Here is a 14,215-nt window from a genome sequence, read left to right as displayed (position 1 = left end):
AAGGAGGAAAAGGTGATACCTTGATTTTCCTAAAGAGGATTTTATTTTAGTATAGGTTTCTAGAACACTGTTAGATGTATCTCAGACTGACAACTCCAGTCTGAGTTTGGTAGATTTGGGGTATATTTTAATCTTTCATTTGTTTTTACACAACTGCCCATCAGTCACATCATACAATATGCCTTTAATTCATTCCCCAATAGTATTCGTGACATCAATGATGAGAGTGAGGAATTTAATTCCCCCTCCCCACACCCACCCAATCTCAACAGAACAGCAGATGCTCAGAGCTGTGCAGTCTAATTTGGTAGCCTCTGACAACACAGCTAGTCCAAACTGAGATGGGTGGTAAGTGTAAAATACACTCTAATTTTAAGGGAAGACTTCATACAAAGGGAGGAGAATGTAAAACATTTTGCTAATAACTTTTTAGGAACATGCATGCTAAGTAGCTTCAGTCATGTCCGACTCTTTGGACTGTAGGCTGCCAGGCTCCTCTGTCCATGGGATTCTCCAAGCAAGAATATAGGAGTGAGTTACCATACCCTCCTCAATAACTTTTTATATTGATTACCTACTGAAATCATAATATTTTAGATGTATCAGATTAAATAAAATATATCATTAAAATTAATTCCACCTGTTTTTAAAATCTTTTTTAACATGTTAAGATTTTAACACAAAATTTTGCAGTGTTCCATATGTAGCTCACATTCTATTGCTAGTGGACAATGTTCATTTCTAAAAGTCCTGCAAGGCTGACATATGACCCCAACAGAAACCCTGCCAGACCCCTCCCTCTTCCCCACCCATGTATGACCCAAGACTATGACCATGTTGGAAACTATCTTTATCCAAGCTCATAGTAGATGCATCAAAAATAATTTTTAAATTAGGTAATCAAAAATGACCTTCATTCCAGACTCACATTTACAGTGAAAGCTTGAAAATAAGACATCGTATCATTCTCTTTAAGGTAGAAGAAAGAAAACCAGTAAGATTTTAACATGGTACCTCTGGAACAGGAAATTTCACTGGCTGAAAGAAAATGAGAGCAGATCTAAGAGAAATGAGACTGCAAACAAGAACGAACTAAAATTCCATGACCTTTGTCAAAAATACAGTGTGTGTTTGGCAAATATTTACCTTGTACCAGCCCTAACTCAAAATAGATCCCAAATCTGGCCACTTCTTCCTCCCCCACTGCCATCACTCTTGTCCACAGCCCTGTCATCTCTTGCTCCAGGTTATTGCAGTAACTTTCTAACAGATCTCTCTGCCTCCACCCTTGCTCTCCTTCCGTCTATTCCTAATACAGAATCTGCTGCTGCTGCTGCTGCTAAGTCGCTTCAGTCATGTCCGACTCTATGCGACCCCATAGACAGCAGCCCACCAGGCTGCCCCGTCTCCAGATTCTCCAGGCAAGAACACTGGAGAGGGTTGCCATTTCCTTCTCCAATGCATGGAAGTGAAAAGTGAAAGGGAAGTCTCTCAGTCATGCCTGACTCTTCAAGACCCCATGGACTGCAGCCCACCAGGCTCCTCTGTCCGTGGGATTTTCCAGGCAAGAGTACTGGAGTGGGGTGCCATTGCCTTCTCCAATACAGAATCTAAAGTTACTTAAAAGTGTTTAAGTCAGAGCATTCCTCTGCCCTGCACAAAATCCTTCATAGCAGCCCATCTCACTCAAGTACGAGCCAAAATCCTTAGGGTGGCCCAGAATTGGGCCACCCAATAAGACGTCCATTAGCCACCTGTAAATACTTAAACTTAATATTTAAAATTCAACTCCTCTATCTCACTAACCACATTTCAAATACTCAATAGCCACTGGAAACATGGGAACATGGGAAGTTCCTACTAAACTGGACAAAGCAGATACAGAGCACTTCCACCAGCACATACATTTCTGTTGGACAGTGTTGACCTAATGCTTAGAGAGGTCATTGCCTGCCTACCTGTAGGGAAGACACAGCTCCCTTATGTTTTGTTTGGTCTGCTAGGCTCTTTGTTTGATTTCTAGGGAATCTAAATTTGATGCCAACATTTATTTTTGCAATTAAAAAATATTCAAATTATACTCTGGAGAGAATATAAAATGGCACAGCCACTTTGGAAGAAATTTTGGCCATTTCTTACAAGGTAAACATAGTTTTACCACATAATTCAGCAACTACACTCCTAGTTATTCACCCAACAGATTTGAAAACTGTGGCCACAAAAAAAAAAACAAAACAGCATACAAATGTTTAGAGGTGCTTTACTCATAATCACCAAATCCTGAAAGCAATCGAGATATCCCTCAATAGGTGAATGGATAAACAAACTCTGGTCTATCCCTACAATGGAATATTCCCCAGCAACAAAAAGAAATGTGTTGTCAAGCCACAAAAAGACGTGGAGGAAACTGAGATACACATTGATGAATAAAAAGTCAATCTGAAAAAACTGACTGTATGACCTCAATTATATGATATTCTTGGGGGAAAAGCAAAATGATAGAGAGAGTAAAAACATCCATGGTCACCAGGAGCTTGGAAAAAGGGGGTGTTGAACTGGTGAAGCACGTGGAATCTTTCAGGGTGGTGAAACTAGTCTGTATGATACTATGATACATGATACTAGGTATTTGAAACCTACTGAACTTTACAACACAACTTTAATGTGTGCAAATATTTAAAGAATCATTTAGGAAGTGGGGGGAAACCCAGAATGGAATGCAGAATGTGAGTAAACAATGTAACTATATTATAAATACAGGAAACAATTGCAGTGAAGGGGATGAGGGAAAAGGTGCTGACCTGAGTCACTCTGCAAATGAGTGGTGTCTGTAAAATCAAAGGCAAAAGTAGCTGCACATAAGAACTGAGCTCCAGCTGATAAAATTGTTTCCTAAGTGGATACAGGTTATCCATTCTGGTGCCTCTATATGTGCCCACAGAATGGAACAATCAAGTCAACGGATGGCAGGTGGTGTGAGTGGTTTCTCACTGTTGTAATGAGAGTTTTCAGATAAGGGAACAAGCTAGAGTGAGCCATGTGGTGATGGGTTACCGTTGAAGACATCGGTATGAACTCACGTTTAACTTAATTTAGACACAGATGGCTACACCCAGAGGTATTTATTTATGGACATGCATATATGCACATATATTTTCTTGCTCTTTCAGCTGAGAGGGTCTAAAAGCAAAAACACTGTGGCAGTGGAGAACACTCCTAGTGCCAGATACTGGTTTCTAATGTTATTCTCCAATAAAAGCAACTAGGACTCCATGAAGGAATGGTTGATTCTAGGACTGAGGCAAGAAATACACAAGATGAGTCTGGGACTGGGACTTCCCTAAGATCCAGTGGTTAGGACTCTATGCCTCAAATGCAGAGGGTACCGGTTCAATCCCTGGTGGGGGAACAAAAATCCCACCTGCCACACAGTGGGGCCAAAAAAAAAAAGAAGATGAGTCTGGGAATCTTGTAATGCCAGAAAATAAGAAAGTGTGCAAAGCAAACAAAAGTCAACAATAGGGGTATGTCAAAGACACAGAGGAACAAACTGAAAGAGCTCCCACAGGCCAAGCTGGAACAATCTGAACAATAAAATAAAGTCTAATTGAAGTACAGCCCGAAGTATAAAATAAATATCTAGGAGTCCACTCCAGAAGTATTATATCCAGGAGTCTATAATAATTTATAGTCCAGATATAAATTATTGACTCAATAAATAAGAGAGAATAGACAAATCCTGGTGCAGAAAAATCCCAAATAATGTATGTAGATACTTCATGCCACAAGGAGATGGAACATAAATCCTCAGTCTTTGAGTGTGGTCTGTGCATGGTGACCTCCCTCCTAGGAGCACAGTGTGGAAAGGCAGGGAAAGAAGTAACTTTATATGGAGAAACCTGACCAACACTCTCTCAGCCAGGTGGCCAAGGGCACTATCAAGAACATTAGATCGATAGCAACTGCCCCAGACAAGATGTGATTAGAAGCACTTGTCCCCGAGGGTCTTTCTCTCAAAACCATAAACCCAGTCTGGTCATCTGAATAACATCAGACCAAGTCCAATAGAGGGACATTCCACAAACTACCTGCCCAGTACTCCTCAAAATTGTCAAAATCATGAACAACAAGGAAAGCCTGAGGAACTGTCACAGTCAGGAGGAGCCTAAAGAGACATGACAGTTTAATGTGGGGCCTGGATGTGGCCTTGGAACAGAAGGACATTAAGACCAAAGAAGTTGGAATAAACGATAGACTGTAGTTTGTAATTCTGCATCAATACAGGTTCATTGTGTTAAGTCACTTTTAGTCGTGTCCAACTCTTTGGGACCCCATGGACTGCAGCCCACCCAGGCTTCTCTGTCCATGGGATTCTCCAGGCAAGATTACTGGAGTGGGTTGCCACTTCCTCCTCCAGGGGACCTTCCCGACCAGGGATTGAACCGGCATCTCTTAGTTCTCCTGCAATGGCAGGTGGGTTCTTTACCACTGGCGCCGCCTGGGAAGCCCCTGTAGTCCAAGTACCATACCTATGGAAAACAGCAGGGGAAAGTGGGTGCAAAGGAGATGAGAACTCTGTACCATCTTTGCACTTAAAAAAAAAAAAAAGAAATCTGAGATTGGTCCACAAAAATAATGTTTATTTTTTTTAAAAAAAGGAAACCCTATGCTCTGGCCTCTCTTAAAAAAACAAGAGGGTCTAGAATCACTTGAGTTTATATTCTCTCAGGCTGTTCCTACCACTCCGACTGCCTCTCATTTAAATTACCTGCCCGATAGAGATGCAGACACAGAGAACAGACGTGTGGACACAGCGGGGGGTGGGTGGAAGGAGAGGGTGGCATGAACTGAGAGAGCAGCACTGAAACATACACAGTACCATACAGAAAACAGATCACTACTGGGAAGTTGCTGCATAAACAGGGAGCTCAACCTGGTGCTGGTGACAACCTAGAGGGGTGGGATGGCGTGGGAGGGTCAAGAGGGAGGAGACACATATATACTTGTGACTGATTCACGTTGTTTTACGGCAGAAACCAACACGACATTGTAAAGCAATTATCCTCCAATTGAAAATAAATTTTATAAAATGGAAACAATAAATTACCCGCCAGATTCCAGTAGTTATTTGTCATTTTTTCTTTAAATCTAGCAGTATAAAATATTAGAGCAACAATTCTGTTTTTTTAAAATTCGAGGAAATCTTCCTGCCGTGCCAGAGAGGATCCACAGGCCCCTCAGTCATTAATTACATCATCCCAGGCAAGGGATTCATGCACCCCTCTCTGCTAATTCCATTAAGCAGAAGCAGGATTGGTCTTCTTTGCATGCACTTATTTCCTGATTAACTGATTGAGTGATCTTTAAAAGGCAATCTTCTTGTCAAGTGTTCATAAACATCACTGCTGCTACTGCTGCTAAGTCGCTTCAGTCGTGTCCGACTCTGTGCCACCCCAGAGTCAGCAGCCCACCAGGCTCCCCCGTCCCTGGGATTCTCCAGGCAAGAACACTGGAGTGGGTTGCCATTTCCTTCTCCAATGCATGAAAGTGAAAAGTGAAAGTGAAGTCCCTCAGTCATTCTGACTCTTAGCGACCCCATGGACTGCAGCCCACCAGGCTCCTCCACCTATGGGATTTTCCAGGCAAGAGTACTGGAGCGGGCTGCCATTGCCTTCTCTGCATAAACATCACAGATGCTCCCAAATGGGTGGGAATCTCAGTATCCTTGAACCAGCAGGGCTGTCTGGGTTACCCAGGGGAGTTCTGGGAGGAGCCCTACAGCCAAGAGCTGGACGAAAAGTCAACAAGGATTAAGGTCCTAATACCCACCCCAGAGCCAAAACTCTCCCGGCAGGTTTTACAACCAGAGCTGACTTCTCAAGGAATCTTTCCCCTCCTTTCTCAAGCACTGGTCTAAGGGGGAAGACAAACACGACAAACGGAGCAGTAAAGTCCACCAAAAGTCAATCCCAACTGCACAAATTCTTTAGCTCTACCAAAATACAGTCTTTTCTATTGGTCTCAAATAGTACAGAGTTTATCTATTAAAAGCACTCACATACTGAGAATTATCTGTTATTAGAGTTAGCCCCCGGAGACGCCAATGGCACCCCACTCCAGTACTGGAAAATCCCATGGGCGGAGAGGCCTGGTTGGCTGCAGTCCATGGGGTCGCTAAGAGTCGGACACGAATGAAACAACTTAGCAGCAGCAGCAGCAGCAGCAGAGTTAGCCCCAACACTCTTTCAAAAACTGTTTCAAGAGATCAGAAGGAAAACGCACCTCTCGTGTTCCTTTAGTAAGAGGTGTTTTTGTGTGCTTGCTTTGAAAAATCATGTTCAGGTAACATTATTTTTTTTAATTTCAGCACAGGCTCCTGCTCCAACTTCTCCATCATACAGTTCTGCCTCTTAACATGAAGAGAACTCTACTGGCCAATTGAACCTTGACGTCAAGGTGGGAGGATGTGGTCAGATTGCCTTTGTTATCAAGGTGGGAGGATGACAGAGTTCATGGCCGTGATGATCACCTACTTCACAGGACTGTATTGAGGAAGAAATGGGAAAATACACAAGACTGATGTTCTTTGGTACAAAATCCCATGGTCCAAGTTGATTTGAGCTGTGACCTTTTATCTGGAGATGCCACATGCACTTGCAGCCCCCTATTTCTATCCCTTGGCGGTGATCTGGGACAAGTGGAATTACAGTCACAACACTGTCCTCTTGATAGCCTCTGTTTCTGATGTTGACTCAGTCATCCCACCTTCCAAGGCCCTATGTATTAAAAATCTCAGATTGTCCAGATAAAGGGTCACAAGCTCAAATCAACCTGGACTGTGGAATTTTGTACTAAAGAACATCAGTCTTGTGTGTTTTCCCATTTCTTCCTCAGTACAGTCCTGTGAAGTAGGCGATCATCATGGCCAGGAGCCCTGTCACCCTCCCACCTTGGTAATGAGGGCAATCTGACCACATCCTCCCACCTGGACAACAAGGTTAGTTGACAATGAGTAACTCAGGCAGCTGAAGTGACTTAAACCAACATCAGTGAGCAGCAGAACTTGGACAGAGTCTTTTCACCACTTTTTCCTTCTCCTTGCCCTCTTTCCATCCCATCCTCCTCCTCCATCAAATCTCTATTGGGCCTCTCCTAAAACAGGATTCTGTGCTGGATATGCTATGCCTACAGCCTTCATTCATTCCTTCATTTAAGTATTTGGGCTTCTCAACTAAATAAAGAGGGAAACAAAATCTTCACACAAAGAAGGCGAAAGCAACAAGGTTTAAACACAAAGTGGCACAGGAATCAGAGAAAGGCGTCTTGTGCAATTAAGGGGGACTTCCCAGACGAGGTGGAGCTTGAGGTGACCCTTGAGAAAGGCTGGTCTCTAACCCACGGCCCAGGAGGGGGAAGTGAGCCAGGGAGTGGCAACTGGCCAGCTCATGAGAACAGATGGTCTGAGTTGGGGAAAGAAGAAATATCAGATAGGAAGGAGCCAGACTGAGTCAGCACCTGGCAGGGAGGAAAGCTGAGCCAGTGCGGAGCCCTCCTCTCGCACCGAGGATCCTTTGCAAGGCTTGTCAGCATTGCTATGACTGATGCCAGCAGGGCGTTTCCAAAGAGGCAAGCATCCTCGCCACAGAGTCCAGCCTCATTTACACGGAATGGCCAAAATGAGCCAATTAAAGGTTTCTTTCACAGATTTAACTCCCCTTGTGGTACAGGCAAGGGCATAGATCAAGCTGATTTTATTCATTTTGAGGCACAGAAAGCAGTCAGGTCAGGGAGTTCCTGTGGCAGAGAGACAGATAACACTCAGCAGTGGAAGGGAAGCTGCCAGAACTTGAGAGCCTCCGTGGGAACCGGGCGGCCAGCCATGACTTCAGAGAGCACGGGTCACAGCTGACCTCTGGGAAACACAGCCATCTTTCCTCAGGTCAGTCTTATACGCATTAGCCTCCCACAGAAGGGGCAGGGGCCACGTCACCTGAGTCAGGTTCTCCTTCTCAATTGCAGAGGGCTTCCCCGGTGGCTCAGATGATAAGGAACCTGCCTGCAATGCAGGAGATCTGGGTTTGATCCCTGGGTTGGGAAGATCCCCCGGAGAAGGGAATGGTTACCCACTCCAGTATTCTTCCTGGAGAATTCCACAGACAGAGGAGCCTGGTGGGCTACCGTCCATGGTGTCACAAAGAGTCTGACATAACTGAGCGACTTCCACTCCACCAATATACAAAATAGAAATCCAGTTCATAAATCCAAAAATCACATGTGCTAAAAGTCAGAGTCTTCACTTAATTTAACATAGTGCTTGCCATTTAATAGGTACTTAGTAAATATTCTTAAGTAAATGAGTAATCAGTTAATCCTATTAAGATGAAGTTTCTGTTCTATTGTGATACAGAACTTCCAAATCAATTGGAAATTAACTTCTACTCACCAAACATACACTTGACACACACATTCATAAACACAGATGGGGACTTTATATTGTCTCCTTTTTTATTGTGCTCAGTATTAATATTAAATCAGATTAAGAATTCTTAGCCATTTCACATCTTCCATGGAGTAGGAAGAATAAAAACTGCTGAGAAGAGGCTAGTCAGCCAACCTTTTGGTCTCTGAGTTAGGGTTGCCAGATAAAATAGAGGATGCCCAGTTAAGAGTATCTCAAATATTGCAGGAGATATTCTAGTACTTTGCCAACAAAGGTCCATCTAGTCAAGGCTACGGTTTTTCCTGTGGTCATGTATGGATGTGAGAGTTGGACTATAAAGAAAGCTGAGTGCCAAAGAATTGATGCTTTTGAATTGTGGTGTTGGAGAAGACTCTTGAGAGTCCCTTGGACTGCAAGGAGATCCAACCAGTCCATTCTAAAGGAGATCAGTCCTGGGTGTTCATTGGAAGGACTGATGTTGAAGCTGAAACTCCAATACTTTGGCCACCTGATGAGAAGAGGGGACTCATTTAAAAAGACCCTGATGCTGGGAAAGATTGAGGGAAGGAGGAGAAGGGGATGACGGAGGATGAGATAGTTGGATGGCATCATCAACTCAATGGACGTGGGTTTGGGTGGACTCCAGGAGTTGGTGATGGACAGGGAGGCCTGGCGTGCTGTGGTTCATGGGGTCACAAAGAGTCGGTCAAGACTGAGCGACTGAACTGACTGATACTAGACAAGTGTTTGTTATTTATCTGAAATTCACATTTAACTGAGGATCCTATATTTTTATTTGCTAAATCTAGCAAACTTACTTGAACTTTTCATCTATAAAATGGGAGTAATGATAACGATTGCAATGCCAACCTTATAGGGGCTTCTTGGGCAGGTGGAATAAAATCTTATGCCAGGAACTCTAAGGATAGAAAGCAGATCTTGTTGTCTGAGACTTGAGGTGGAGGGAGGGGATCAAGGGCAAAGGGGACAAGGAAACATGAGTGTGGAAACTGTTCTCTGTCTTGATTATGGTGGCAGTAGATTAAATATATTTATAGTTCATCACACTAGACACATACAGTTGGAGAATTTTATTATACTATGCTTAAATAAAGTAAAAAAAAATGTTAGCTTAGGATGCAGTTGTTTTTCTGATAGTCTGTTTTTCTGATATTTTGCCAACTTTGGTAAGGAACCACAAAATGGTTAGAGCAGGTTCCAGAGATCAAATCTTGGCTCCAACACTTGGAGTGGTATGACCTTGGGCAAGGTGTACCTCAGTTTTCTCATCTGTTAAATGGGGCTAATTATAATCTTACCTCATAAGACTGTTATAAAAATTAAACACAATATAACATATAAAGCTCTTGGCTCCAACCTTAGCACAACCTTAGTTAGTTATTGTTCTAAATTAATAATACCAATAGCCACCTCCTAAGATCTAAATAGTGTATTTAAAAGGAACTGTTCCTACAGAAAAGGAAAACAATGATACATGTAAGATGGTTGGAAAATGGCTAAAGAAATCCTCACTTTAGAATTTTGAAAAACAAATACGAAGTATTCATCAGTATCCATTGTATACTCTACAAAAGGCAGATCTTTTTGGAGATCAGAAGAATTGGCTTTATGTTTCTGCTTCAGGGCCTGCTAGGATTTGATAGGTCTGAATTTTTCTGAAAACAAGCATCTTTCTGAGTTGGTTAAGGAGGGCTCAACAAGCCTCTACGTCAGTAAATACAAGCACATAACTATGTGCCAGGTCCTCTGAGAACCTGGATTCTAATCTTCACAAGAGCCTTGTGAAGCTGACATCCACAACCACCCACCTGATCATTTCTGAGGAAAAAATTGAAGGTCAGAGAAGAGGTGAGGTGTCCAGTCAGGAAGTGGTCAGTCCATCCCTCCCTTCTCTCTGCCGACTCCTGCTTTTTACCTGTGATGGCCACCTCGCCAACCTGACCTCACATGCAGGGAGGCAGATGAGGGTGGGAGGTGACCCTCATGTCCATCCTACACCTGCCTAAACCAACTCGACTGTCTCTTCCTTTGAGTTCCCATCTGTAGTCCTCCCGACTCCCCAGGCAGGTTTCAGTCACAAGAAGCTTGTTATCCTTCAGAAGTCTGAATGCATGCCTTTTTTATTCAGCCACTGACACTCATTCCTGAGGACCTGCTGGATCACAGGCACTGTGTTAGGTGCTAGCAATTCAAAAATGACCACAAAAAGTCACAACCACATTACACCTGTTTTCCCTGAATCCAGAGAATCTTAGTCATACCTTGAAAATGGACTTTTCCAACACACTGGAATGTATGAGGAAGAAGGCTCACTTCAGTGATGTTTTTATAATAATATAATAAAGGAACTGAGCTGTTCATCAACAGAAAACGGTCTTAAAAAAAAAAGATTTATTTACTCACTAGAAACCAGAGATTATCTGAAAGGACTCTCCCCAAAATGTTAATATCTATTGCCGAGGTAAGCTTTTTTCTTTTTCCTTTTTTTCTTTCTAACGTTAGGTATGTGTTCTTTATAATTGGGATACAAAATCTTTAAAAAAAAAAAAAAAACTGCATAAAGGTGGGGGAAAGGTGAAGTTCAATTCCAAACTTCCATGTACTCCTCTAACCCACTTTGATGATTTGCAACACTTCCTTGTTAGGAAAACAAAACCCATTAGGCCTGGTTAATCAGTCTGCATGCTGGAAGAAAGTGTCATCAGGACATCAGAGTGAGAAACTAGAGTGGAAAATGGCCTTTTAGTTTAATAATTCCTCTGTTTCCTGGCTTTCCAGTCTGCCATATTTGAAGCCTATGAATACCTTCCTTTGGAAACAAAAATAGAGACACACCTTTTCAAAGGGGGGAAAATTAAACTCTGGGAGAAAGAAAGTGTTAGTCACTCAGTCGTGTCCAACTCTTGGCAACCCCATGGATTGTAGCCGGCCAGGCTCCTCTGTCCACGGAAATCTCCAGGCAAGCATACTGGTATGGGTTGCCATTCCCTTCTCCATGGGATCTTCTCAACCCAGGGACTGAACCTGGGTCTCCTGCATCGATTCTTTGCCATCTGAGCCACTAGGGAAGCCCAGCACTCACATCCCAGAGACTGAAGACTACACCTCCTTGATCTAGACTTGGTTTGCTCATTTTGCACAAGGGTATTGTCTTGGGAAAACAACTGGCATTGAAATGGAGCTGGGTTGGGCTGGTGGGGATCACCGGGCTGGGCTGGGTTGGATAATTAATTACCTACAGCACCCCACCTCACTTCACAGCCCTAGGTGATTAGACCAGAGAACATGTATTAATTGAGCTATATGCCAAGCAATTCATGATTAACCCGTTACCACGACCCGGATTAGGAGCCCAAAGCCCTCAGGAAGTGCGGTGTCTTGTCACAGTCAAGCACCCAGTGCCCACGGGCCACACTGGAGTCGGGTGGGCGGGCTGGGGCCAGCCTGGGTTCTCTCACCTGTTCGTTCCAACGATGCAGCTGGCTGTAACGCACCTTGCAGAACAGAAACCCGTCCAGGTACACGAAATACAGCTGCAAACAGAGACATCAGAGTCCGAATCAGCCGAGGGACTGATTCGCCCCCGCCCCCGCCTTGTCCCTGCCCGCTCTCACCCCGAGCCCCCTGACGCACCACATAGCGGCCCCCGAGCGCGTCGGGCCGCTGCTGGGACACCGGGATGCAGAAAGACATCTTCATTGCTCGGGCGGCGGCCCGGGGCGGCGCTGGGGGCCCGGGCCGCGGCGGCGGCGGCGGCGCGGTCCTCGGCTCTGAGCCCCGCGGCGGTGGGTGCAGCGGCGGGCCCCGCAGTCTGCTCGCCTCGGGTGTCCTCAGGTGCGGCCCGCCTCCTGGTCCCCGCCCCGCTCCGACTGGGCCACTCGGATCCCCGGAAGGGAAGGAGGCGAAGTGCGGCCACCGTCCACGCCCCACAGCCAGTCTGCGCCCCAGGTGGGGCTCCAGGTGCTCGGCGGGGCCAGGGACGGAATTCAAGTAGACGCTAGAAAGTGCCAGTACCCGCCTTGGGCCAGAGGCTTCACCCTGGGGTCTGTGGACTGCCGGGGGGCTCTTTAGGGGAAAATGTGCATGGATGGGTGGGGCGATGGAATTCTTCTGAGAAGGTCCTGGGTTCCATCAGACTTTCGGAGGCTTCCCTCGACCCATGAAAGTTACAAATAGTTGCTCTGGCGGCATGGATGTCGTGTGCACCTGCCAACCGCGTAACTCACTAACTGCTCCCCTCCCCCGCCCCTGCATCTCAGGCTCCTTGCTGGGCGTTAGGCGGTGGGGGATGCACAGCCCAGGAGAACCCTGTCTTCTCCAATGTGGGCTCCAGGGCCGCATTCTGATCTCTGTGGTCAGCAGAATGTCCAGGCTCCCTTCCATTGGGTCCATCATGACAGAGACAGATCACACTCAGACCCACCTTCAGACTCCAAATGTTGACATTTTTTTTCTGCAAGTCAGTGTCCTGATAGGATTGAAAAACATTGTGTCCCATTGCGAGCCAACATTGCCTGCAGTACACTGTGAATTAAGATTTTCAACATATGCCTACATCTAGTAATTACCCTGGGCTTCCCAGTGGTAAAGAATCTGCCTACCAACGCAGGAGACTCAAGAGAGGTGGGTTTGATCCCCTGGATGGGGAAGGTCCCCTGGAGGAGGAAATGGCCACCCATTCCAGTACTCTTGTGAGAGTACAAAAATTCCATGGGCAGAGGAGCCTGGTGGGCTACAATCCACGGGGTCACAAAAGAGTGGGACATGACTTAGTGACTAAACAAGTAATTACCCTATGACTAGAACATTTGTATTACGGTCAGTATTTTGTATTAACATTTGTTAAAGGTAATACTTAAGATATGCCATAGTATTTGCAACACCACTTTAGTATTTTTTTAAATACTAAATATTTTTTCCTTAAAAAGAAAAAAAAATTTTTTTTCCTTTAATACACTAGAAACCTAATCAAATGGAAGTGGTTTGGGCAACTCTTGATCTCCAAGAAGCCCTGATTTCAAACAGGTGCCAGCACCCACTTAGCCGGGTTCCCCAAACTCTTTGGTCTCTGGACTAACCATCTTAAGTTCTTTCAGCAGTCTCTCATTTTAGTTGGAAAGTAATCCTCCTAATTCTCTTATTTTAGTTAAACCAAAATAACATTCCTGCTGCCTGCTCATCAGGGTGGAGGGTGGAGGGAGGAAGAAGTCCCATGCGTGTCTGTCATAGGTGGGCCCTGGGCTCTCTCCTCACTTCCTGTCCTTTGTGTGTTGTGTGTTAAGTCACTTTTAGTCGTGTCAGACTTTTGGGGACCCCAGGGACTGTAGCCTGCCCAGGCGTCTCTGTTCATGGGATTTTCCAGGCAAGAATACTGGAGGGGGTTGCCATTTCCTCCTCCAGGGGACCTTCCCGACCCAGGGATTGTACCAGCATCTCTTAGTTCTCCTGCATTGGCGGTCAGATTCTTTATGACTAGCACCACCTGGGAAGCCCAAGGTGGACATTGGGCTTTATCCTGTCCTTTATCCTCCCATTAAGTCTTCCAGGTAAACATGAAGAGTAACATCCTACCCACAACAGGCCAGAGAGTGAGGTAGCTTTTCCAAGTCACAGACCACTTTTTCATAGGTCCAAATAGTTTATTCTAGAACTTCAGCAGAACCATGGAAAGCCCTTTAAGATGGTTATCACTGGGTGAGAACTGACGGCCTGACGTGAGAAGCCGGGAAGGAGCACAGTACCGCTGAACCCCCG

General features: G+C 45.0%; 1 protein-coding gene across 5 annotated transcripts in view; it reads right to left on the bottom strand.

The window, feature by feature from the left end:
- Positions 1-12,176, bottom strand: part of SNX31 (sorting nexin 31) — an 81,609-nt gene extending 69,433 nt beyond the window's left edge. For 4 of the 5 annotated variants that reach the window (XM_040260974.1, XM_040260975.1, XM_040260977.1 and 1 more), the window contains exons 1-2: positions 12,095-12,176; positions 11,920-11,994 (exon numbers count right to left, since the gene is read on the bottom strand). In XM_040260974.1, the coding sequence (XP_040116908.1) occupies positions 11,920-11,994; positions 12,095-12,160 (141 nt within the window). In that variant the 5' untranslated portion in view covers positions 12,161-12,176. The remainder of the gene's footprint in view (positions 1-11,919; positions 11,995-12,094) is intronic. The other variant, XM_040260976.1, reaches the window with a different exon arrangement.
- Between the last annotated feature and the right edge of the window lie 2,039 nt (positions 12,177-14,215).

This window comes from Oryx dammah, unplaced genomic scaffold (genome assembly GCF_014754425.2).
Source record: "Oryx dammah isolate SB20612 unplaced genomic scaffold, SCBI_Odam_1.1 HiC_scaffold_19, whole genome shotgun sequence".
Classification (NCBI taxonomy): domain Eukaryota; kingdom Metazoa; phylum Chordata; class Mammalia; order Artiodactyla; family Bovidae; genus Oryx; species Oryx dammah.
Note: the sequence above shows the minus strand (reverse complement) of the source record. Positions and strands in the feature narration are given on the sequence as shown.